Below are 25,173 nucleotides of genomic sequence, written 5' to 3' on the forward strand. Positions count from 1 at the left end.
TGTCAAGCTGTCAGTAAATTAATCATGTAACTTTCAGCAGTCAGTATCAATAGAGAAACTCAGCCAGTGCAAAGGACACAGTAAGACAGAAAATCACAACTATTATGAGTGCAAGGGCAAACTGTTTTATTCATTTTTCTCCTAAATCTGTTTTATGGCCAGACTCCACAATGAGCCATATGACAGAAATCAAGATAAAGAAATGCTTTTTAAAGCATATACATGATTTATTACTTTGATATCTGTCCGTTTTCTTTCTTCTCTTCCTTTTCATATCTTGGACCGAAATAACAGAAGTTCCCACCACAACGGTATGTAGCTGAGCAAGTCACCTAGATACCGTAGATATGTTTAGACAAACTTCTAGACAAAGTTATAAATAAGTCTTGGATACAGCTATTCTCATTTTTGTTCTTCAGCATGTCTCTTTGTTCTCTAAGGATGGAATGAGAGTCTAGTGCCAGTGGAAAGACAAACTGATCTATGATGGGAGCTGACATGCTCCAAAATACTATTTTGGCCTTTAGAGAAGACAAAAGGGGAAAACAAGTATGAGGAGTTGTTAGGGGGAGGGATTCTGTTTGTTTTTATGCACTGCTTTTCTAAATCCCCTCCTAAACCCTTTTCCAAACTTCCTCGGAACAAAAACTCTAGCCAAAAGTCAATATATCGTTATGACCACTTTGTTGTCAGATGTATACTTTAATACCTTATACTTTAAGTATCACAAAGCTATAGGGACTCCTGAACAATGCTCTCTTTACTTCATATTTCTCTACCTGCAGACATAACAGGAACATAGACTGCAAATTTCACTGAATATGTGACATTAAAAGAACTGGGTCATGAGAATGGTTTTCTTGGATATCCTTTCACCACCCTGGGCATGCAGAGCTTTTTGCTGCTGCTTTCGTATTTTCATCAACTCCAATTTAAAGCTTTAGATTCTCCTCTTTTGTGTTCCTACTGTAGGACTACTTCAGAATCTCACTTCTGTGATGGTTAGAAAACTATATCCCATCTCTAGCACAGAGGCATTTGCAAATAATTCACGCATCTCTCTCTCTCAGGTAGCAGGTAACAGCAAAGGACTCTAGAAAAGTATAAAATGAAGCAAGTGCAATAATCTTCAGTACAATCTTCAGTACAGTCAAACTCAAAGAGCTCATTAACTGATACTTACGGAGGCGTCACTCCTTTCGGGAGGCCTAATGCGTTGACAGAAATGGGTGGTGGCTGGGATGGCAGCATGGAGCTGAGAAAAGCTGCTGGAGACTGGCCGGAATTAGGAAATCTGGGAGTTGGAGACAGGCTGTGGGAAGGTGAAGAAAGTGAAGGAAGAGGAGGGGGTGGAGGAGGTGGAAGTGGAAAGGAATCACACGCTGGATATGTCGCGGTTGGACTAAAGACAGGTGGAGGTGGGGGCGGAGGGGATGGAGAAGAAGGAGACCAGGCATACTCCCCTTCTGGAGCAAACTGCTGAGAGAAAGGGGGAACAGGCACTCTCCCAAACTGTTTCTGGGAAGCAGTTGGAGACATAGGAGAAGGAAGGCTGGATGTAGATGATCCTGAAGACGGAGTCACATAACCTGAAGCAGGGCTGATGTTCTGAGCAGCAATGAACTGCTTAGGCCGAGCATAGTTGAAGGAGCTGGAAGACTGCATGGTTGGGGAAGTATGAGAGTTAAGAATACTCATTGGCACAGGAGAGGTGACAGATTGGCTGGACTCAAGCTCCTGGAAGGAGGGGGGAGGAGGAAAGGAAGGAGAAGGGGGAGGGTGCTGATGATGATCAGGTTGCTGTTGGTGACGATAGCACTGGCCACTTTCTTGTTCCAGACGAATTTGGTTCTGCAGCTGCTGTATTTTTATAGGGTCCCTGTAGGAAGGAAAAATAGACAAAAAGATGATCAGACATGCCGTGCTGGTTGGGGAGGAGGCAAAAGTTCCACTGATCTATGCTCTAGGAAAATCAGAAGGCAGAGAAAGTTCAAAGCGCTTGCATATCTTGAATCACCCTATTTCTTCAGAGCTAAAACATTGCTACAAAAGTTCATTTTTTGAGGTCAAGAAGGAGTAAAAAAGTATATGCATAATAGAAGTTAACAGAACCTTCAATTCTTAAAAAAGGTAAATTATAAGACAATTTTAAGATGCTTAGGATATTTTAAAGGAGCAATCCAGATAATAAAAGTAATGATAAAAATGTTGAAGTTCTTAACAAAGTTTCTTTTCATTTCTTGCCTATTTCATTCAATGGCCCTGTTTCAATAATAAGCCTCAGATATTTACGCAGTGACAACTTCAGTCTTGATTTCTGCTGTAGCCTCTGTGGGCCAATCAGACAGACCTAATTACTGCCATACTTTTAATGAGGTACTTGGAGACAAGGGACCAACTTCTGTGTTAGAACCATCCATGTATCTGTAGATGAGCAAAGAAGACTTCCAAGAAACATTTGTAACCTAAGGAAACGGTGAACTGAGCTTCCCTATGTCTTCAGTCCCACTTTTTTTTCCAGGCTTTACTCTTAACTGTAGGTCCTGAGATGTATCTTAGATACTGAATACAGTTCTGAGGAATTGCTAATTGCAGTACTATCAGCTCAAATGGAAATGAGAATTTCTTTTAGGAATGCAAATATTCACTAGCAGAACAATAAAGACTAAAAACCTAATACGCAGGAGCACTCAAAACTGTTAATTAAATTTAAAAAAAAAAAAAAAAAAAAAGGGCAAAATGTTCAGCAGTGAAGCAAACCAGACCATGCACTGGCTTTTTTTTTGTCCACAATACAGTTGTTTGAATGACATTGAGATCAAAATTAACTGTGTGGTCTATCATCTTAAAATACATAAGACTGACTGGCTTAAAAATTGTCATGTTCCAGCTGGAAATCTTAACTTTATCTCAATACTCCAGATGTCCACAAACTTTCAGCATATGCACATATACCTTTTCTTGATATTTAATATATAAATACTTTATTATATAGAAGTGTGTCATTGTGTATATATAATTTAGGTCATTTAAGCAGAAATTTTACAAGCTGTCTGCTTAATGCATGGCATATGAATGTATGATTCTGGCACAACAATATACTTTTGTTGGTAGCAACAAAATTAGAAATGGTAATATCATCATATTTTCCAGTCTAAGATTAATTTTGATACTCCAACCATCCACATTTCCCAGAAAATGTTTTCTGACAATAATTCTGCTTATGATCTCAGGCCAAAGGAGATTGTTTATATAAGAAAAAGGGGAGCAAACTTGTTTAGGATAGAAAACTGAAAAATCAGTTATTTAACAGTTGCTTTTTTCTTTTTTGTCATAAAGATGGTTCAATTCTAGTAACATGAGTCATCTCACCAACAATACATATTTCAGTAATTAAAAGGAGATTGCATTTTCCTTTTTAATTAAATCAGCCACAAGAACATTGAAATGTTGCAGTTCACTTGTAAATTTTATAATTAATTTTTTAATGTTGACAATAGAGACTCTAAATCCCTATCAGTTCAGCTTTTCACTCTACAGGACACGGGCTGAACCTTATTCTTTGATTTTTGCTAAGTTACATTAAAGCCTCCTTTCCCTAAATGGGCTAAAGCAACACAATTTTAGTTCCCATCATCATTTGATTTTCTTGGCTGATGACAGAAATACTTCAGGTCACCTCTGATTGGAAAGAGAAAACTCTGTAAGATTACTACTTCCAGCTCATTCTGTATCTTTAGTCTGACTATTTGCAGACCTACTGTCCAATACCTCTGAAATTATTTACAAATAATACTTATTTTATTTTCCATCATAATCCTCCCCCAATATTTTTTTTTATTTATTACAGAGGGGCTAAGGTTAAAAAAAAAATGGGGGAAATTTAGTATTGTAAATGGTGTGTTGAATATAGAAGAAACTTAGCTGTCTCCAACACTCCTATGTTTACCTAACATGTGCTGAAAGCAAGTCAAAGTGTCTTGTCTTGGGACTTTTTTATTTTCATTGCCAAGTCACATGGCGATATGCCCAGCCAACAGCATAACACAAATGACCATCTATGGCCCTGTCAATGCTAAGTATACTACTACAATGCCTGCCACTGAACTGCTGCTATACCAATCCGGGCAGAAGTAAAGACCAGATTCAGGATATGTCTACAAAAGGTTGGCAGGCAAACGTGAGATTGCTTTGCTCTCACACTAAGCTTGACTTGAGGCCACAGGAATATACACGCCTGTAAGTCAGGGTTTATTATCTCAGGACAGCACTAATTCCATTTGCAAAGCTTTTGATCAGCTTAGGGTCCAGACAAAGCAAGTGCATGTCTGCTTGAAAAATAACATGCAGACATAATCATTATCACATAAGTCCACGTAGCAAAAAACATAAAGACCTTCTTAGAGCAAATTTTCATTCCAGTGGTAGAAATGCATGATCCTTGTCTGCAAAGCAATGTTCTCCACCTCAGAGCTATTCTTTTAACAGCAGATACTGCCCTATACTTATTAATTTCTTGAGCAGATGTATCCTAGGGATGTGTCATTATGAAGAAGGAAAAAAAAGAAAAGAATGATCAATTCACAAGTGTCCCTTTGCAATGACACCAACAGCGGTGGAAGCTCTACATAGGTAGGTCCCTGAAAGATAACATTGCTGTGCCACAGATATAGAGAGCCCAGCAGTCAAAATTATGCAAGGGAATCAGTCTGTTATGTAGCCCTCATCAGTAGGGAAACAAAGAAGGGAATTAAAAGAGTTCAGTTTTTGGATGAGATTACAGGAAAAATTAGTTTAATTTTAATTACATCCTCTTTCCAATTAGCTGAAATATGTTTTGTAATCCCAGTGTTTTAAAGGGCACACATGCTTTCAGGGAATGCATCAAGCTTGTTTAAACAATAGAGAATAAAACTTATTTTCTCATGTGGAGTTTTTGGTTTTGCCAAATAATTAATTTTAACAATGTAAGAATGAACATTTAAAAGTAAATTTTTAGTAAAATTCAATCAGTGAATGGCAAAAGTAGTTTAAAAAAATCAGAACTAGGGTAAAGCAAATATTGAGAAATTTCAGCAACTCACTGAAAAACAGGCCTAATAGTACATGAATATTTTCAAAAGGTCTTCTTCAGTATTTGTGATTTTTTTTTTCAACACCAGATATTCTTGACTGAGATTTTTATATACATTTTCAGATGTTCTAATAGGTATGCTAAAACAGTTAAAGAAATGCAAACAGTAAAGCAGTAATATTTTAATGGAAGCAGACATCAGTTGCAAGGCCTGCATTGCCTGTAAGAACAGTTGCATGCACAGGTTCAGTTCTGAGCACTTGGAACCTGCTCAGTAAGGTGATGACTTTCAGAGCTAAATGATAGTGAGAAACATTTGAAAACAGATGTTCAAAGGAAAGACTAGAGACTTTAGGTTTCTTGGTGGGCACCCACAGGATACTATCTTTTTAAAAGCAAAACACTCCGATTGTATGAGAAAATAGTAGACAGAGATGATCAGAATCTTCTCTAAGGATGCCAATACATACAGCATATTTTAATAGTTACTCAAGAATTCATGTTCTGAGGTATGCACTTCATTTAGATTATAATAGGCTGTTTTATCTTTTTATCCCATTTTCATAATTGCTTTTTCTTCCTGATACTTTCTTTGTATCACATTGTTTTGAAAATTAATAGAGCAGCCCTTGAGTTTGAGAACTAAACTGGTAAAAACCACCATCAGGAATCATAACTCCAAGTGCCTGGACACAGTGCTATGGAGGAGGGGAGACAGGTAGATGGTTGTACATCTCTGAAAGTCTCAATAGGAACTGGCTACTGGATTGCAGAGGACATAACAGCAGATGACGTTTTCAGGGATGCAATAAATTCTTCACACTGAAAGTTCTCTGTCAAGCTCATTCACAGGTTCCCAATATTAGGATATGTACCAGTTTATTTTTATCTTACATCTCTGGGTTTGTGAAGAGCATTAAAAAAATTTATTTAGAGGAAAAATGTCCCTTTTCTGGGAAGCACCCTACTATTTGCAGTTTAATCATCAACTCCTCAGTATAAGCTGGTCTGTGTACCTTTTAAATACAAAAATTCATATGGAAGCCCTTCTATCCAGGCTATCTATCTTGGAGGGGGAGGTTCTCCAAAGGTAGGGGGATGCTGTCCAAGCCTTAAGGGAATCAGTCATACACAAAATGAACCCTATCCAGATAGCATCTGCCAAAAAGTGTGGTAAGGGCATTGAGGTTTATTCAGTGTTTTACAACACAATATACAAAGTAGACTGAAATAAACCACCACAGACAAAGAACCAAGATTAAATAAATTTCTCTATAACTTTTTTAAATTCCTGATTTTGGCCCTCCTGATCTTAACAAAGGAAAAGGAGCAAACGGAAAGCAGACAAAGAAAAGCAATTTTTGTTTGGAAGAAAGAGTCTTATCTATCTCATGTATGGAAGAAGAGTGGGCTCACTTCTGCCTCAAGTCGTTCCTGAGCAAAAGCAGACTGGCCCCTTCGCAATCCTACCAGCGACCTGCCCTTTGAGAAACAGATGGTGCAGTTCTACAGCAATATACAAAACATACCTCTGAAATGAAAGTACAGGAATATTTTGAATGAAAATAATCAGACTTAACCACAACTTTAAAAGCTTGAGCTAGTTTTCTAAATTAAGATTTGAAACCAATGCCAGAAAACCTCTGTACTTGTATTTTGGGGTAACAACTAGTCACCTCCATGAAATCTACCTTCCAATGAAGGCCTAGCTTCTAACTCAATACTACTGCTTCAGAATCATGCCAGAGCTCTACCAAAAGGGAAACAGTCACCATCATGCTGTATTAAAAGGCAAGGGCTCTTCTCAGGTAACACAGACTTCCATGTCAGCAACTATACATGTTTAGATATATTTTTATATGTATATATTTAAACATATTTATATGTATACTTAGATATTTATACAATAAAATCCAGGATGGAGTATTTTTTCATAATTTATTAATTTATTAAAATCGGAATGTATAACATACAGTTATATCTCTCTAGCTCCTTGGCAGCCCAACTGGATAGCTGGTAGGCAGAGAAGGAATGGAGAATTGGAAGCAGTGGGAGCTTGGGAGCTGTTGTGGTTCCCTCACTAGATAAGATTCACAGTGCTTCTGCATCTGTGGCTCTTAGTCAGCTGGCCCAGCAGACTTGGCAGGTAGCTGTTAAGCTAGCTCTTAAACACACTGTTTAATTTGCTTTCTACAACCACAACATTTGTATTTTACTGGTATAAATGGTACTGTTGAAAATGAGTAATTTTCTTCTGACAGTTACTATTTAAGAGACTGAAATGCATATACCAATTCATCTGAAATTTGACAGTAGTCATTGATACCTGGAAATGTACTCTGACAAAATTCCTCATATAATTTAAGGTTTTCCGCCAGATTTATCAATGGTTGAGAGTTGTTAAAAATGAAAACAACAACTTAAGCTAGCAATGAATTAATTAACAGCTGTACTGAAAAGAAATACTCAGAATACAAAAGTAATTCCAACTAAACTATCCACCGAAGGAATATTTACTCATTTTTAGAAATGTTATAAATGTACATGTATGACAAGGCAAGAAAGTGAAGTAAAGGGAGAACAGATGCCCCTTTTCACAAAAACTGCAAAGTATTCAACACACAGACAGCCTTCAGGCTGTATTAATACAAACACGTTTACTCAAGCATTAAGTTTCCTGATGCTGAACAATCCCTTATATTGTGAGAAAGACATGCAGACTGTTTTAAACCCTGCAAGGGTTCACATTTATGTAAGACTGGAATTATCAGTTAAAATAAAAATGGAGGGGAGTGGCGGGAGGGAAAACAAAAACCAGCACCAGTTTGGGTTCTACCCTGCAAACATTCAGAGATTTTTTTTGTCTATACTAACAGATTTCAGGGAGGATGCAGGTTGTCACTACGATTTAATCCTCATGCTGAATAACTAGAGAGCTATAACTAGGAACCGTCTTCACCAGCTGCAACCTTTTAATGTTTTTATCACTTGCCCTTCAAAGCTTAACAATTTGAAAATGCAGATTCACGACAAATAACATTTTCCATATTTCAGGTTAATATACAGGAGTGTTTATAATTTATTTCACTGTAACCTAACGTACTCTCAGGAAAATCAGTATGGTACAAGAGCTAACACAGGTAGTGTATTGTGAGCACACTATGAAACTAAGCTTGACTTTTCATCTGAGAAACTTCATACACACAGAAGAGAAATGTAAACTATCTGCATTGTACCTGCATCGTTTGTGAACTTTCTTGTAAGGAAATTCTGCTGTAATTTGGCTGTTAAAAACTTTTCCCTTTATCCTAAAAAGCGGCGGTTGTACCTGTGCCCATTTTCCATTATGGTTTGATTATCTGTCAAAGGCATCAAGGTAATTTCTGTACTAAGGAAACCAACAGTAGTGATAGTGCCAGTATTCAGCGAACACAAGCAATTCTTTTAGAGACAGGAACCATTTTTCATTTCTTTATACCACTGCAGGGACATTTTTCAAAACATGCACCAGTGAGATAACACGTTTAGCTTGGGTACAGAAAGAGAGGAAATTGTGCTCTTGTGCACATTCATTGTTCCCCAAAGTCATAAAGACACAATACAGCTTTAGCAAAAAGGCTAAACTTCGTAACTCTGGTAGGGTTAGATCATAAGAATTAGTCTGGTAGTCAAAAATCTGTCTGGCTTGGTAATTCAATAGTGTTACATAACTAGTGCACAGAATAGCCAGTGATGGATGTAACATTTAAAAATGACACAGGTAACAAGTTTTACTGATAAAGGAAGCAAAAAGTGTTATGTTATTAAGAGGTAAATTGTAACAAGGCATTAATAGCAATACAGGTTCCAATTTACAGCTGAATTGGACCAAAGTGTAGGAAATAATGACTTGGAATGCAGGAATGAACTGGCCTGCAAATGGACAAACAGGTCTTCTGCCTCTGATTGTGCTACACCATGTGGAAGGTTACATTCTGTGCTGACTGGTATATATTCAAGAAAAATATGAGGAGAAAAAATACATATCGAAGTTTGAAAAACTGTACTAGCCTAAACCCCAAAGTGAACAGAAGAAAAGATGGACGGCCACTCCTCCTCTTCTAGATGTAGTATGATATGTTTTCTCAGTGCTGCCACTGGAACAGCACATGCACAGTTGTCTTCCTTTTTTTTTTTTTTTTTTAAATTTATTCTAAATTGAATATATTTTATTAACAAGATGCCCTATAAATCATCATCACATTTCATCTACCACTGGCCACCAAAGTTAGGAGATTTACTTATTTTTATGCCTACCCACCAACAGTTACAGTAGGCTTAAAACTGGACCTCCATGGTTTCAATACCAACATTCCAGTATCTGTTAGGTGTCTGGGTTACACGTAAAGACGACTGCTTTGCACTATTGAAATAGACACTTTCGTGAGGAGAATGAACATCATATTGAAAAGAAAAAAAAAAAAAGAGTAGCTACTGGATGTCCTGATATTAAAGGGAGCACACAGTTGCTATCTGTGTTTTTAGGAAAATTAAAACTTTAACTATGTTTTAAAACTACTTGAAGAAATTAAGGTAGTTTTCGAGCCTAAATTCTAGGCCCTTTTACCAGCCATTCTGTATTCACAAACAGTTCTGCCATTTGAGCACGTCGCTGCTTCATTTAAAGCTTGGATATTACCAGCTGACACATCAGTAGTCTATGTTACTGAAACTCGCTGGAGGTATCCTATTCTTAAAATACCATATGAAAAGGAACCACTGGAAAGGAAATCAATACATAAAAACTGGTATTTATATGAAATAAATATATATGTCTGAGATTCTCCCACTACAACAATATGACTTACTCACTTTCGATGTCAGCACCATCTTAGTGCCATAAAGTTTTAGTACTATACCATTCTTGCTGAAGTCGTTCCATACACACAAAAATAACCCCATCAACAACATACACTAAGTTTTATGGAAGGAGGAGAAGCACCAGGAAGTAACAGCAACCGCTAAAGACAGTAATAATCTTTCAGCCTGGTTCTCAAGAGCATTGGAAAGTGAAAATAACACTACAGCATTATTCACAACTTCTGTGACATTTATTCAACCAATGTAATCCTAACGCAATTATATCTTGTGCTCGATCCAGTGCAGGATGCTATATCCCTGTCATGCAATCTAGGTTGGTCATCTCAATGAAAGTTATGGCAGTGAAAAGAAAGATACTTAAAAGGATGAATAACTGTGTAGTCACTCTGCACACTACAAACTTCCTAGGGTATCTGAAGTTACTGCCGTATTAGGGATTGGTATCATCCAGAAACATTTGCAGATATATTGGGAGAATTTTTCCTCCCAGATGCTGTCTTAACCTTTTAAAAGCACTGCTGAAGCCCATCTCATGCATTAATTGAAGAAACAACAGCTTTTCACTGCTTCCATGCCATTGTTCTCTGGCACCTGAAACAGGGAACAACTAACTACCCCCTCCATGTTACATAGCTGCTTGGCTCCAGCTGCAGTTAAGAGTTTGTTCCGGTATGGACAAACTGCTTCAACTTTCTTCCCTGGACAGGCTAGCTGATAGACAAAGCTCTGGTTAAGTGAAATATTCACTTTGTTGCAAAGAAACTGAATATAAATAGCTGAAGTGTCCTCAGTGTTTGCATGTGTTGCAGCATTGCACATAAATATTTCTGCAAAGAGCTGGCAAATGCTCAATCTATTCATGCCCAGCAGACTCTCTGTGGGCTACACTCATCACAGAGCAGAATGAAAACTCCAACACACACCAGCAAAACAGCAGCAACAGAATATCTTAGTAAAATGAAAACACTTGACAGTGTGGCAGATGTACCTTATGTCAGCTATTGCATTTAGAAGACCAAAAAGAACTCGTTTTAGACTTGGCTATAACAGTAGACATAACTTTATCTGCTCATGTACACTGATAACATCTTTTTGGTTTATCATTTTTTTTTCCTATCAGCATCTTGCATCAATTTCAGTGATACCTGCCTGATGAATACTGCTGTGACCTATTTTGTATCAGGAACAATCTTTTAAGATGTGGATCTCCATTCATCTTGCTAGACTAATTTTGAAAATAAAATAGAGTTTATAGGGCACCATCACTTCTTATCTAGCCAGACATGTACTTCAGAAGTGTGAGGTTTGGGGTTGTGTTTGTTTTTTTTTTTAAAGGCATCTTCCCCAACATATAAAAGAGACAAGAAAAATTGTGATACTCAAAATGTTGCTAAAGCACCCTTAGATATGCAGAGCTACTGCTTATTACAACTGCATGATAAACATAATTATAATGAAGATATCTTAGGAGAATCCTAAGGACTAAGTAGACTGGCAGCCTTACTCCATGACTGAATTCTACACCTCACTGTAACTTCCCCATTGCTTGTTATAAAATAAAAAATGAATACCTATCAGCAGAATTACTGAGCAAAGGCAAAATCCACCCACAGTACACAGATGTCACTGCAGTCAAAATACACTTTTAAATATTCAGAATATATTCTGCTCCTGAACAGATTGAACAGACCTGACCAGAACTAATCACATTCCCTATCATCACAAAGAGAAACAACATATCCTGAAATTACATGCATTTGGACAAAGACACTCAACTTGAATTAGCTTCCTGCACTGGCAACACATAATTTTAAATAGTATTTCCCTGGTAAATAGATGAAGTGATTTTAGAGTGAGAATTTAACATTTTTTTAACTACTAGCTAACTGCACAGTGCCTTGTTCTGAAAAGCTTAAATGGAATACCTTACATATAAATGACAGAGCAAATAATTGCTTTTGTACTTTTGAGTGAAAATACATTCCATAAAGATGATTCACTTCAAGTACTATTTATTTCTTAATATTTCAAGTAACCTTGAGTCTGGGAGACTTATACAATAAGGACTTCTTCCCTGAATTAAGCTGTGCCTTAAGTGATGTATAATGACATAAAAAGAAGGAATCATACAGGTAAATTGTGTAATGATAAACACTTGTTATGGCCAAATACTGTGCCAGTGATTCTGAATGCCTGGTCCCTTCTCTAAACCTGTTTTAAATCTTGCTTAGCTCTCAGTGAAAGGAGTCAACCTTCTTACCCAGGGAAAACAAGAGGAAGGACCAAGTTTCACTTTTCCCAAATAAAATACTAACCAACATGGTGACTGGCCAAAAACAAGGAACCACACAGACTGGCACTTCTCCTAAGAGGACAGTAAGGACACATCTGCATTTGTGCTTTAGCTTGGATCAGAAATGTGCTTTTGAAGCAAATCTCCAACTGTCCCCACTTGCTTGTTCTCCAGTTCACATCCTGGAGAAGCCTCTCAAGAATATGAACCGATTTTCTGTCAGGTGAAACAAATGTAACAAACTCCAGCCATTCATGCGCTTCAGTCCATGGGAGCAGACTAGAGCTAGTCCAAAGTGAAAAAACAAAACCCCAAACTCAGGGACTCTGAAATGTGTAGTGTAGATATCATGCCCTCAGCATGTTTTTTCACTCTACAGAGCCACTCTTGTTTCTGTGTACTACTTGCTAATGTAGGCTATACATACAGCGTATATGTATAAACTAGCATGAGGTGTCTAGCTAAACCATACAATCTAGAAGGCTTTTAAAAATAAGTGTGTATACCACAAGAGATTCTGGCTTTATATTTTGTGTAAGTCTCAATTTCTGGGAAGATAAACATATTTTGCTAAACAAATATGCTCAAAATTAATCTCTTCATTTAATTTATAGGGTTTCTTGAAATATTTTAAGTGTACAGCATATTGATGTATAATATATTAAAAAATAGGGTATATTGCATATTATTTAACATTTACACATTCAGAGACAATGTATGGACCCATCCTAGACAGCAATTTTAGTATTTTGTATGTTGTAGTACAGATTTTACTATTTGATTGCCTGCAGCTGACCTCCAGAACTCAATTAATTCCACTCCTTCCTTCTGCCCTGCAGTAAAAACCTCCCAGACAAAACAAACATGTCTTGTTTGTCTTCAGTTTGATCACAGCGTAGTTTGTAAAAAGCTAGTTACAAAGAAAAGTGTATTCCTCAAGATTTAAATCCATTTTGTCTGACAATTATGAAGGAAGATTCTCTCTTTATGGACTCATTATTTTGATGACTCATGCACCTTCTTAGCCTGGAGCTAGACACTCTCGGAGAAAGAATATTGGCCTAGAAACAGCACTTGTCTGATTTGAGGGTCCCAAGTTATATTTTCGCATATTTATTCATTAAGATTAGATTTATGTTAAAATGAACATTCCAGAATGGATGACGAGAAGAGTGGTTTATCTATTCCTACAGTGAAAGTCAATTTAGTTTATCCTGACCAACAGCAGTTTATGTTTTGTCCTTATTGAAAAAAGTTTTTTCATCGAATAGTTAGTAGTGTGCACAATATATAAAAATTGTTTCCTTCACATTACTAGAGTACTTAGATTACATTTGGAAACTACTGGTAAATCACTGTTAGTAAACTGAAATTTAAAAAAATAATCCATGCTTTGTTTCCATTATTGTAAGTGCTAATAAGATGTAAAAGTAGCAATACACATCTTTCACACTGAAGTCAACACTACCTGTATGTAAAACGTTCTCTTCAAGTATCACAACAACTTGGACTCCAAGCTATCCTTTACCTCACAAATAGCTGAGATAGAAAAAATAAAAATCTTATCTGGCTGTGGTTTAATAAACAACCTATAGCTCCATATCGACAATGTGATTTTGGACTTGTAGGTTACTTCAAAGTCAGAGGGATTTTGACAATACCAGAATTGGTAGCACTACAGTCAGCATCAGTGTGGATCATATGGATCTTCCTGTATGAACCATGAGATTCCACATGATCCTCTGTTCCTCTCAGTAATACTCAGATCATGGTACAATGCTGGTGTGTCTTCAATTTTTCTTCTCACTGACCTCTCTCTCCCTCTAACTGCTGTCTTTTCATCTGTCTCCCTGCCTCTTCCCTTGGGCTATCACGACCTCTTCACCACCCCTTGTGAGCTCCCGAAGTGCTACCTGAGGTGTACGATACCAAAATTTATGACTTTAGCTTCTACCTCACTTCATATGCTAGCTTCTCTAGAAAAGCATGCTTCACTCTTCGGAAAACACTGGCCTAAAATACCTTCTCTACTACAGTTTTTTACTGTGAACTAAAGGATAGTTATTCTAGGTGTTAGAACTCACATGACCCTTGTGTCTCTGGGCCAGTTTACTAAAGCTACTCTGTAGTCACAAATAAAACTTACACAGTACATTGATCCTGTTTCTTATTTGAAGGATCCCTCCATTCCTTTTCCGTTTCAGGGAGAAACCTCAAACACAGCACTGAACAGAAGTGTTACACAATAACAAAAGCATTTGGATTATTTGAGGTCAGCTAATTGATTAGACAATTCATACAAAATACGATGATAATTTTTTGCAGAACAAGGAATGATTAAATGAAACTCAAAAGCTAGAGACACCAGAGAACATTTTAAAATAGTGTAGTTTTTGTCATAAAGGGCAAAATAAGGCAAAGATATTTAAGTTCTCTGATTAGTTGTGACATATATCAGGGAAAGTGAGCACCCAGATTTGCAGAAAGACTGAGCTGCTTAGTATTTCTGTTTGGAGGAAAATAAGTTCGTTCCCCTACAGTCATCCTCTTTTGCATGCCAAGATTCTAACAAGCCCATTCACTTAGGCTTACCCCATTAATTACATTCTCACGCCCTAAAGGCAATGTTGTCTGAAGCTGTCCATTTTTCGGTCATTTCATAAACCTTCAGAGACTGCAGTTTTCCAAATGGATTTCAAGACTTTAATATTGAAGTTACTTAAATAGTAACTAATCCACCAGGCCTTAGTTTTAAAAATGGGGAAATAAACTTTGCTAAGCAAGAATTGATAGCACATAATTCTTGCTGTACACTCTCCAGGCAATACTTCACAGATTAGTTATGTCTGATCTTCTACACCAGGGAGAATTTTTGTCCTCAAGAGCCTAGTACTAGAAATGGCATCTCATGATCCAAGGTTTTTTGTTTTGTTTAAATTTGTCTTATGTCTAAAACCTGATATTTGAAATTAAGAGGAATCTGTAAGGCAAAAGACCCAGCTTGATTAACATACTTCATAATTGCAGGAAATGTTTTTCGACCCTTAGTTGACTCAAAATTTTTTCTCATGATTTTTTAGCAGCATGCTCCACTTCCCTAATGAATCATTCAGAATGAATGAGAAAAGATCTGCATATTTGGAAATAGCAACAGAATCTTGCAATCATTTTGAAATCCTCTATATATTAAATAGTATTATATTTTCAAAACAAGCTCCAGATGTGTAAAACAATGATACTTGATTTGTGATAGGCCTAAAAGATCATTTGCCTTTTTCTTCTGGCCTTGCAGCACTTCAGTTTGCTGTCATGTTGCTCTAATTCTTCTAGTCAAAAGGAGACATATAGGGAAATGTTCTCATCATCTCATCTTTGGCATCTCACTTACATGAGTAGTAGTACTAGCCTCCTAGATAGTCAGTGAAACCTCCAGAGTGCAGTCCAGAGTGTGTAAATTAGATGTTAAATGTCAGAATGTATGAAGACTCTCTTAAAGAAGCATCTTTAGAAGTCATCCCGATAAAGCACAGGCTTTGAAATGAAGACAGGCGACTCAGAGTTGAGTAGAAATCACATAAAATGTTCAACACATCCTCAGTAATGCAGATAAAAATAAAACTACCCAAAATTCTTTCCCCTGCCCACAACTTCGTAGCTCATGAGTCAACTGCAGATCTCATAATACATTACATTGTTTCACAGTCACACTAGACTTTAATTTATTAATTTAAAAGTAGCAAATTTTTTTTATATGCATTATGTAGTTAACTAGTATGACAGCTCTTATTTATAAGCAGCTAACAAATGTACTCAGCTACTCTTGATGAGGAATATTCTTTTAGGCGGACTTAGTATCAGGAAGGATCCATAGTTCCAACACTACCACACCCAGCAAGGGTCACCGTGTAGGCGTAAAATTAATAAAAAAGGTCAAATTGTTTAACAGCATTATGAAGTAACATTGCTAGAGTCAGGAAGAAATCTTGTGATTATTTATCAACACCATCAGCTGTAGAACAAAGAGTGGAACATAAACCAGGCAAAAAAAGTTTACTCATTAAAAAGGGGACTTATTTACTCATTTAAAAAGTAGTCCTAAAGGAAAGTCAGAGAAGGTAGTCAACAAAAGATATGCCAGACTGATTTTAAACATCACCAAAAAAGCACAGTATCACACTGTATTCCGTACGAAGATGAATGCAAATATTTCAGACCAGAAGATCAGACTGGAATGAGTATGGCAAGATTGGTTTTAGTCACATCGGTTAACTGTGAGGACATGTGCATTGCTAAGACTAAAAAGACTTGGATTAATGTAAATAACTTCCTTGTACTTTGTGTTCTTTAAACAATCAGCAAAATAGTTCAATTAAAATGTTAAACAATGCTTTTCAGCACAGAAATACATATGTTGCAAGTATAAATGCTAAAAGATACCCTAGAGTCTTTCTATGCACCAGCAGCAAATCTGGTATTTACTTTTCCCAAGTTCAACCTGTTTTATTTCAATAAAATGCCCCCAAATCTTTTTATAATTATTTCCATTGCATATAAACATAATCTCCTGGTATTAGTAAATTAGCTTGGCTAAAAATAGCAAGGAGCACTCATGTTTTATGGGGCATTTTCTTTGGTATGCAGCTAATATAAATAAAATGAGTGGAGAGAAGTTGGCAGTGTTCCACTGACATTACATCACTTTTCCTTAATAGGAAACCTCTCTGCAACTTAACATCTTGCTTTAAACACTCAGAAGTGTCCACAAAGTCTTCAGTGAGGATCATCATATAAGGCCAGTAGTTAGCTGCAAAGGACTAGAACGTAGAGCTCGAGCTCCCGGTACAACACTGAAAAAAGAACCTCTAATGAAAACCACCTTTAAATTGTCACCAACTGCAGAGCAAGGGAGTTGCATAATCTCTAACAAAAGATATGTGTAAGATGTACATAATTCCAGTAAAAAGCAAGGGATGAAGTTCTAATTCCGTGACTTGACTTCAGTAGACTCAGGATTTCCTCTAGAAACCTCAGAAAGTGACAAATCAAAGAGAGAGGCCTAATCCACCGGTCAAAAGCAGGACAGACACACAAGCATCTACCATAGTTTTATTTGCTGCTTACTCTTTGTGATCCTGAAAAAGACAAACCCTCTATTTTATGGTACCATCAGTACTGTCCCTCATCTCTAGTATGACATTATTTTGAAGAAATTAGTTAATTATTGTAAAATATTATATGATATTCACTTACTAAGAGCCAGATGTTGCCACCCATATATGTTGAGCTTTTCACCACAAACAATAGGACTCCTTGATAGTACACAATAAAAATAAATTAAATGTGCAGCAAACCCCAGTGGACCTACAAGGTTTTTCTGAGAAAAAGATAGTCCTTGCACTCAATTTTTTGCATCCATTGCTGAGATTGTTAGACTTTATTGTTTGTGTCATATATTGAGAGATGAAAAGCAATCAACATAGTACATGAAGAATAAAAGTGCCCAGAGAAATTTATGTTCATGCTGTAATTAATGTAAACATAAATTCCAGTTATCGTATTTCAAATGCACAATTGCTGAGCAATAATCCAAATCCTGCTTCAAGTCTGCATGCAGTATTTGTTGGCATGGAATTTTATTGAGATTGTAATTTATTTAGGTACTGTCACACACACACACACACACAAGTGTATTTACCATAGTACAAAAAGTCAGGGTAGGTCATTTTTGTCCTCTGCTTTTTCCAAAGAAGTTTGAGAGGAGTTCACTGAGTGGCTCCTACTGCTTTTAGTTGCAGCTGTGCAGCATACAATCTTCGAAAATTTACACTAAATGTTGCCATGTTTACATCAGTGACTCTCAGGAAAGAAAATGCTAATCAAGTAAAGATATGCAGCAAATAAATGTAAGATGGAGTACACTGAATACCACTGTGAATGCTCTCATTTAGGAATCATGTGGTCTTACGATACCATGGATTCTCTGTCCCTCTTACTCAGTAAGACATCCCCAAATACTTCTGTGTGCCCTTCCCTGTTCTTTCACAATCAGTTGTGATGGCACAACAGTTTAGGACCCTTACAGCAGAAAAGGCAAGTGAATTAAAAGTTGAAAGTAACCCTAGAATTGGGTGGATTGGTGGTTTTGTTTGTTGGTTGGGTTTTTTGTGGTTTTGTTTTGGGGTTTGGGGGGGTTGAATTTTTTTTTTTTTTTTTTAAACTTGGATCTGTTCACTGCTTCAGATTAAAGAGCAGCCACCCAAAGGGTTCTACTGCTACAACAGAAGGGTGGTGCTTGTCCAGGAACAAGCACCTGAAAGCCGGACCTCCCATGGCTCACGCTGCCAGTGAGGAAGTCCCTTCCAAGGTAGGGTTTGTGAAGCTATACCTTTAGTTTGTAATCGTGAAGGAAAGAAAGAATTTCTATATCCACTTTACTTCTGAATGGCAGCATCTGAACAAGATCTTTATGTTTTAATTCATGTATACGTTTTTAATTCAACTGCCCTAAAATTAACGAAGTCTTTAATGGAAGTAAAGCCAAAGTTTAGGTTACAACAGAGAAAAGTGATTTTAAACTGGTTAGCATGCACAATGAATAATTGGAGTAAATTTCACCTCCATTGCTGGAACTATCTAAAGATTTCAAATAGAGGGTATTTGTGCAATGCTCTCGCCAAGTACACAGTACAGGCCTTCATTTCACTAAAAATGAAGACATGTAGCTTAAGACTTGATTACCTGAATGACAAAGATATAAATAACAATATGCACTTGACCAGTTTCATCTTTGTGTACTTTTGTTGATCCGTGAATTGGCTACTTACTAAATAGCCAATTTCTTTATTCTAAAACCATATGCAGAATTATTAGCATCAGACAATGCTCATTTTCTAAAATATCTTTTTAGCAGTGGTTTCAATTAATGCCTAGTTTTCAGAAAAGGTCAGGGAAAGCAGAAGAATTGTTAGACTCAAAACACAATTTTAAATAATATGGCATCTATATTTATCTAACATTAATCAAATCTTAATTACGATAAAACTTCACCAAAACCTGCTGATTGGACAACACAGTTCCTGCTAAATAAGTTATTATAATTCTCTGTTAAGTTTCAACTATTGTATTGTGTTGCTCTTTCATTTTGGAAACAGAGAAAACATCTGCTAAAGTGAGCTGTAATGGAAAAAATTCAACTGCAAGTCTCTCGCTCATCCATCCTAGCACTATTATTATGCAAGTTAGCCTACTATATATAGCAGCCACAAGAGGAACTGATATGCTAGCTGGGCATGTACATGTCAAATCTATCATCTTTTTGTTTTATCACAGAAAAAACAAGCTGCAACAGCTTTCCAAACTTGTGTAAATGAATTCAGGAATTCAAACTAGTAGCCTGTGTGTTCAGGCACACAGACATTCCATTGAAACTAATGGGAGCAACGGTAATTAGTAGCTCTGAAAATCAGACAACTTTTGTACAAATTTAACTTCATTCAAACAAGTTTCAAAATTTACACTTAAAAATTCATCCATGTATTACAATAATTTGTTTCAAATTTTAGTTTGTGCTTTAGGAGTAATTTTTTAAGGTGAATTAAATATCTCAGTGATTTGCCTTTACTTAAATAGCACAGAAATACTTGGAGATGCAAAGGTTTCATACCCAGGTCTCCAGTTATGTCCAATCAGTAGTGACAGAAATGGAAAACATCTGATTAGCATTTGGTAGCGTCATTGAAGTGAGTCAATCGCCACTCTCTTCCCAGAAAAGTTGTCACAAAGTCTAAATATACTACCTTTCATGTCAACCTTTATTAGAAGATTTAAGCAGAGAAAACACAGAAATTTCTCTTTCATGCCTGGAAGATGTCCCTATACATGAAGGAGTGTGGCATATTTTTTGTGGATGTTAACTCAGTGTCCCTGGTGTCACACTGGAGTCTTTTCCAAGTTTTAATTAAATATTCAGATCACAGGGAACGCTTATCATGGCATACAAATCCAGGTAATTTAAATAACAGTGATGAATGACATCATCTGCTTCAAAAATTGGAATAGAAAAACCTTCCTATTAAGGGGTATGGCAGAATTTCTCAGGAGCTTAGGAGAACTTCTTTTGCTAAATGACCGTGGAAAAGGCAATAATATGCAACTTGCAAAGATCCATGCATGTTTATAATAGTTCCAATTTCAGGTACTATTGACATATTTTAGCAGCTTTTATGGTTTACACTGTCTAAACTTGCTTTGTTACTGCTACTTAATGATTTGACTGCCTGAGCTACAGAAAAGCTACAGAGATACCAACTCTTCCCAGTACAGAGAACTGTAGAAAAATTAATAATTTTAAATTAAAATATGAATTCTGTGTTGCAAAACTAGCATAAGACTGCAAGTCAAAATAAATTAAATCCTGAGAAAGCTCATACAATGAAGCCTCAGAAGAAACTGTACCACCATCAGGTGAATAACAGTTTAAAATGTCTAGAAATATTATATAAATCAGAAGGTATCTCCTTCAATACCAGCTAAGTCTCACTTAGTTAACTGTGGCTTAACAACCACTTGTACTAATTTTCTGCAGTAATTTTAGCCTACAGTACTACAGTTTAGAAATGTTGCTTTTCCCTCTGTTTTGGACTAGGAAACTAGAGATGAAGGAATCAGTTGGGCTGGTCTATAGGCAGAATTATACCAGAATAGATACTCCTACCACAACAGGTACTCCAAACTACTTAGATGTACACACTTATTCTGGGACAGAAACAGCCATGCTTAGAGCTAATGAGGTATAACTAATTAAACTTGACACTTCGTAGAGACTTTTATAACTTTCTGTTATTCCCAGCCATAGCCTGACTTGACATAGCCTGAATACGATGTACAACACTATTATTTCTGATTGCTTACAAATCCTTCAGTTTTTAGGCCAGTGTGTAAATTCATCGACAACAGTTAATGTAATCCTAATTTTACTGGGGAACAAAAAATCCAAACATGTCACAGATAAATCTCAAGAGTTAGCACCTCAAGGAGAATTTGATTAGAAAGGCAATTATTCAAAAGGACAACATATACTATTATCACAGCAAAACTACGAATATTTTCTGAAAAAAGGCACTGAAATGGTTCCATTAAACCAACAGCATGATAGTTTAGTTTAAACACGTGTCCTTGTCCCCACAACATGCCAATCTGCACATCAGTATGTAATATTCATATGACAGGAATCTGTACAATGCAAGACCTGATAACAGATAACAAGAATATCAGGCACATTACAATCAGGCACATCAGCAATTTACAGGACAACCAATTAATTTAGACCTGAATGTATACATACAAAAGCATCCAAGGAAAACTCTGAAACATTGAACTGCTTCTCAGACCAGTTAGGGAAATACGTTTTTCATGTTCCGCATCTTCCAAAAAGCCCTTTCACCACCTCTTTCCTGTCCTTTATGCAGCATGCTGCAGTTGCCTCTACCAACTACAAAAGCTTAAATTATTCTACAAACTTCGCCAGTGGTCAGTGGTTTTAGCAAACCCTAAGTTTTCCAAAACGAAGGGCAATTAATTGAGAAACTAATCATATTGGAAGTTTCCTTCCTTTTAAAGTGACTCTTGACAAAGACATTTTCAATTTAATGGAAAACAGTGGACAACCTATAACACAACTCTTGAGGAGTCTGAGGTAATTAAATAGCGGAAGCATTTGAGAATAATCTCAACAACCAACCACAAAGATTAATGTCAGTAACTCAGGAAGCTGAACAGCAGATTTCTGTGATTCTTCCTCTATCACAAAGACCATCAATGATGACAGAGAGACAATTTCCCTAACTCAAAAGCACATGAAGTATTATTTAATTATGGCTTTGTGAAGAATTTAATCTCTCAGACAAGCTGCTTCTGTCTTGTATCACTCTCTATATGAGGCCCTGGCATTTTTCAAACATTTCCATTAATTAAAAAGGTACTATTCACGTCTTACAAATGTCTCCCAAACATCCCAGTTTCACTCTAATTAGTCAATCCTCTGTTATACTGCATAACCAACTTTGCTCTGCCAGTACTGCAAATTCTGGCAGACATACCAAACCTTTTTGGAAAAAGGGAGGATACTTAGTAAAAATATTAGGCATCTCAGAGCTTTGTATGTTCATACAAATTCACTCAACCCCCCCAAACTTTCATCTACTACAGATCAGCTTCCTGCTTAAATGCATTCCAATTCTATTCTGCTCTGCTCTTTATCAATGAGCATCTTACTTCAAATATCAGCATTGCAAACAGTTCCTCTAATTCAGTACTCGTACAAGAATTCACTCAGTAAAGAGGGCCTGTCTTTTGCATTTGTAGGCATTAATGCTTAAAGCACAAACATCTATCTTCTTAATCCAAAAAAGGACATAATGTGAGCGCTGTTTTAGTTGCAAACTGATAATTAGCCTCAGTGGCCGACAGAGCTCTTTTGTAATTCATTATAATTAACTGTCCCTAGGTCACTCCTCTTTTCTAGTCGCCATCTACCACCAAAAAAGTCCGAAGTTGGTACCCAACAGTAATGCTAACTTTACAAAGTTACAGAAGTACTACAAAACAGTCTTCAAAGAGTGTTAAAAGTGAAGATGAAATAGCCTTGCCTGGCAGTTTGTAGGAGGAGTAGACTGCAGCCAGAAGAGGATGAAACCAGAAGTATTTGATTGCCTTTTAGTAAAACAACATGCTAAATCTAGCATTAAAGATATCAATACTTTTTCTGAATCAAACATTTCACCACACAAAGAGCCATGCCCATAGATAATAATCAGATCCTTGTACAAAGTGTAGGAATGGCTTGCTGCATCTCAAGACGTGCATGGCAAAAGAACATAAAACTAATTTATAACATTTGCGCTCACATGTTAATGTCCTGATTTATTACAGCAGTCTGTAACAAACAGAACATCCACTACTTGTGTGTGTTTCTGGGGTCTAAATTTCTTGATACTTCTGCAAACCTGCAGAATCCCTGCGACTGATTGTTTGTGATAAGAAAACTTCCAGTGAGGTATCATAGAGCAGCTGGATATGCTGAAGCTTAGGCAATCGCAAAACCCTGCTCCTTTAAAATGTCAGCCTATGCTCCAGCAAGCATTGCTTCCCTCCTTAAAAGATTCCTCAGAGTTGAAGTTGGGTCCTTGGTCTTGGGCTAACTGTCATGCATGTGGTCACTGCTGAGCTTCACCATCCTGAGAATGGTTCCACCATCCACTGGTCCGCGTACCACACTTCACGCCTGTGACATCAAGACTAGATTACTGCAGTATGTTCCAGCTAGGGCTGCAGAGAAGGCTCGTGTGTTGCTTGCAGCTGGTTGCTGATGGCAGCCATACAATTGGTGGGAGAGCAAGGGAAACGTGGCAGAGCGTGCCTGATTTCCAAGCCTTCTGCTTGTTTTTTCTGGGTATTTCATATGATTCAGATAAATGTCATTATTCATATTAATTGGCTCTTTATACCTATCCATTAGCATGACCACTAAATTTTGAAGAGGTGGGGGACACAGGAACCTAGAGTTTTAGAATCAGTGTATAATTTTTATTTCTAAAATCTCAGAAACACTTAAAGACGCTGTGGTTTATGGGCCAGAGACAACCATCAAACTAACCTCAGAGTCAGCAGCTGAAAGTTCATTCCTTGTTTGAGAAAATGTGGACATATCATTTTGGTTTTATGTTAATAGGCACTCCTTTTTTCTCTCCATCTATGTGGACAAATACGCATACAACACTCATCTAATTCAGTTGCATATATATGAAAGCAGCTTCTGTCCTTGGCTTTTTTTTCCCTGAAAGCTCTGTGTCCTATGAGCACAAATGTTCCCGAAATACAACTGATACTAAATTTTTTTTCTTTTTTTTTTTTAAAAGAAAGAAGAGATTTAGAGGGTATTTTAATATAAAGTAGAAAACAGAAGCAATAATTTTCCAGAAATTCCTGATGAACAACTTAAGAAAATGTTAAACAGTTAATAACCTCAAAATCTCTAGCAGAAACTCCAAAAGCCACTACAGATAAAAGAATGGAAACCACATGTAACATCCTAGAGACTCGTAAGACAACATAATGTACTTTCAATATAGTTTGAACTTCCGTAGTCTCACTTTATAAATTGGATTTCATATGTCTGCAGAAACTGATAGAAGAGGTGTCTCTTTTTTTACGTTACATACAGATCTCTAGATTTTTATAAAGATAGAAAAACTATGAAGATTTATAGGAAATCAAGACTTTCTCCCTAGAACATAGCCAAGCAGTACGGCAAACTATTTACTGCCTGAAAAAATAGGCTACAAAGGTCATACATGAAAGAATAAACGTGATTTGGCGAGGACATTGAACCTAGGCATGTGAGAATTATCATGGATATATGAAAATTATCAGATAGCTTTAGAAACAGAAAACCAACAGAATTTGGCCATGTCAGATGAAGAAACATGTCTGTTGTGGAAAAGAAAACACCAAAGTCTCTGACTCCTCACTGAAAATAATCTGCAGTTTATAGAGCAAAATACAGAGTCTGGTGGCTTGTCAGTTGAGTAATACTGATGAACACTTCTGAAGCCCAGGCACTCTTTTCATGAAAATGTCTGAAAGACGTTTGTAGCTATGCACCAACACCTCTGTCAGTGTGGATATCAATACTCCCTTTAAATTTTCTTTACGTAATTCTGGTTTTAGGCATCTCGGGTTTGCACAGAAGTAAATGGCATCATCTTGCAACAGACTCACCATCAGTAACTCAATACCAAGTAACTCATGCTTTCATTTAATTCCCTAAAAGTTTTGACAGGAAACACAGATCACACACAAGTACAGAGTGCATGAAAATACCCTATCCACAAAATATTATGACCACCTCTGGGGTTTTCAAAGCCTCACTTGTACTAAAAAATTCACT

General features: G+C 36.8%; 1 protein-coding gene across 3 annotated transcripts in view; it reads right to left on the reverse strand.

Annotated features, from left to right (window-relative positions):
• The window catches only part of PALLD (palladin, cytoskeletal associated protein), a 208,775-nt gene that overhangs the window by 37,083 nt on the left and 146,519 nt on the right, over positions 1-25,173 (reverse strand). For all 3 annotated transcript variants that reach the window (XM_050895394.1, XM_050895395.1, XM_050895393.1), the window contains exon 10: positions 1,184-1,879. In XM_050895394.1, the coding sequence (XP_050751351.1) occupies positions 1,184-1,879 (696 nt within the window). The remainder of the gene's footprint in view (positions 1-1,183; positions 1,880-25,173) is intronic.

Source organism: Gymnogyps californianus, chromosome 4 (genome assembly GCF_018139145.2).
Source record: "Gymnogyps californianus isolate 813 chromosome 4, ASM1813914v2, whole genome shotgun sequence".
Classification (NCBI taxonomy): Eukaryota; Metazoa; Chordata; class Aves; order Accipitriformes; family Cathartidae; genus Gymnogyps; species Gymnogyps californianus.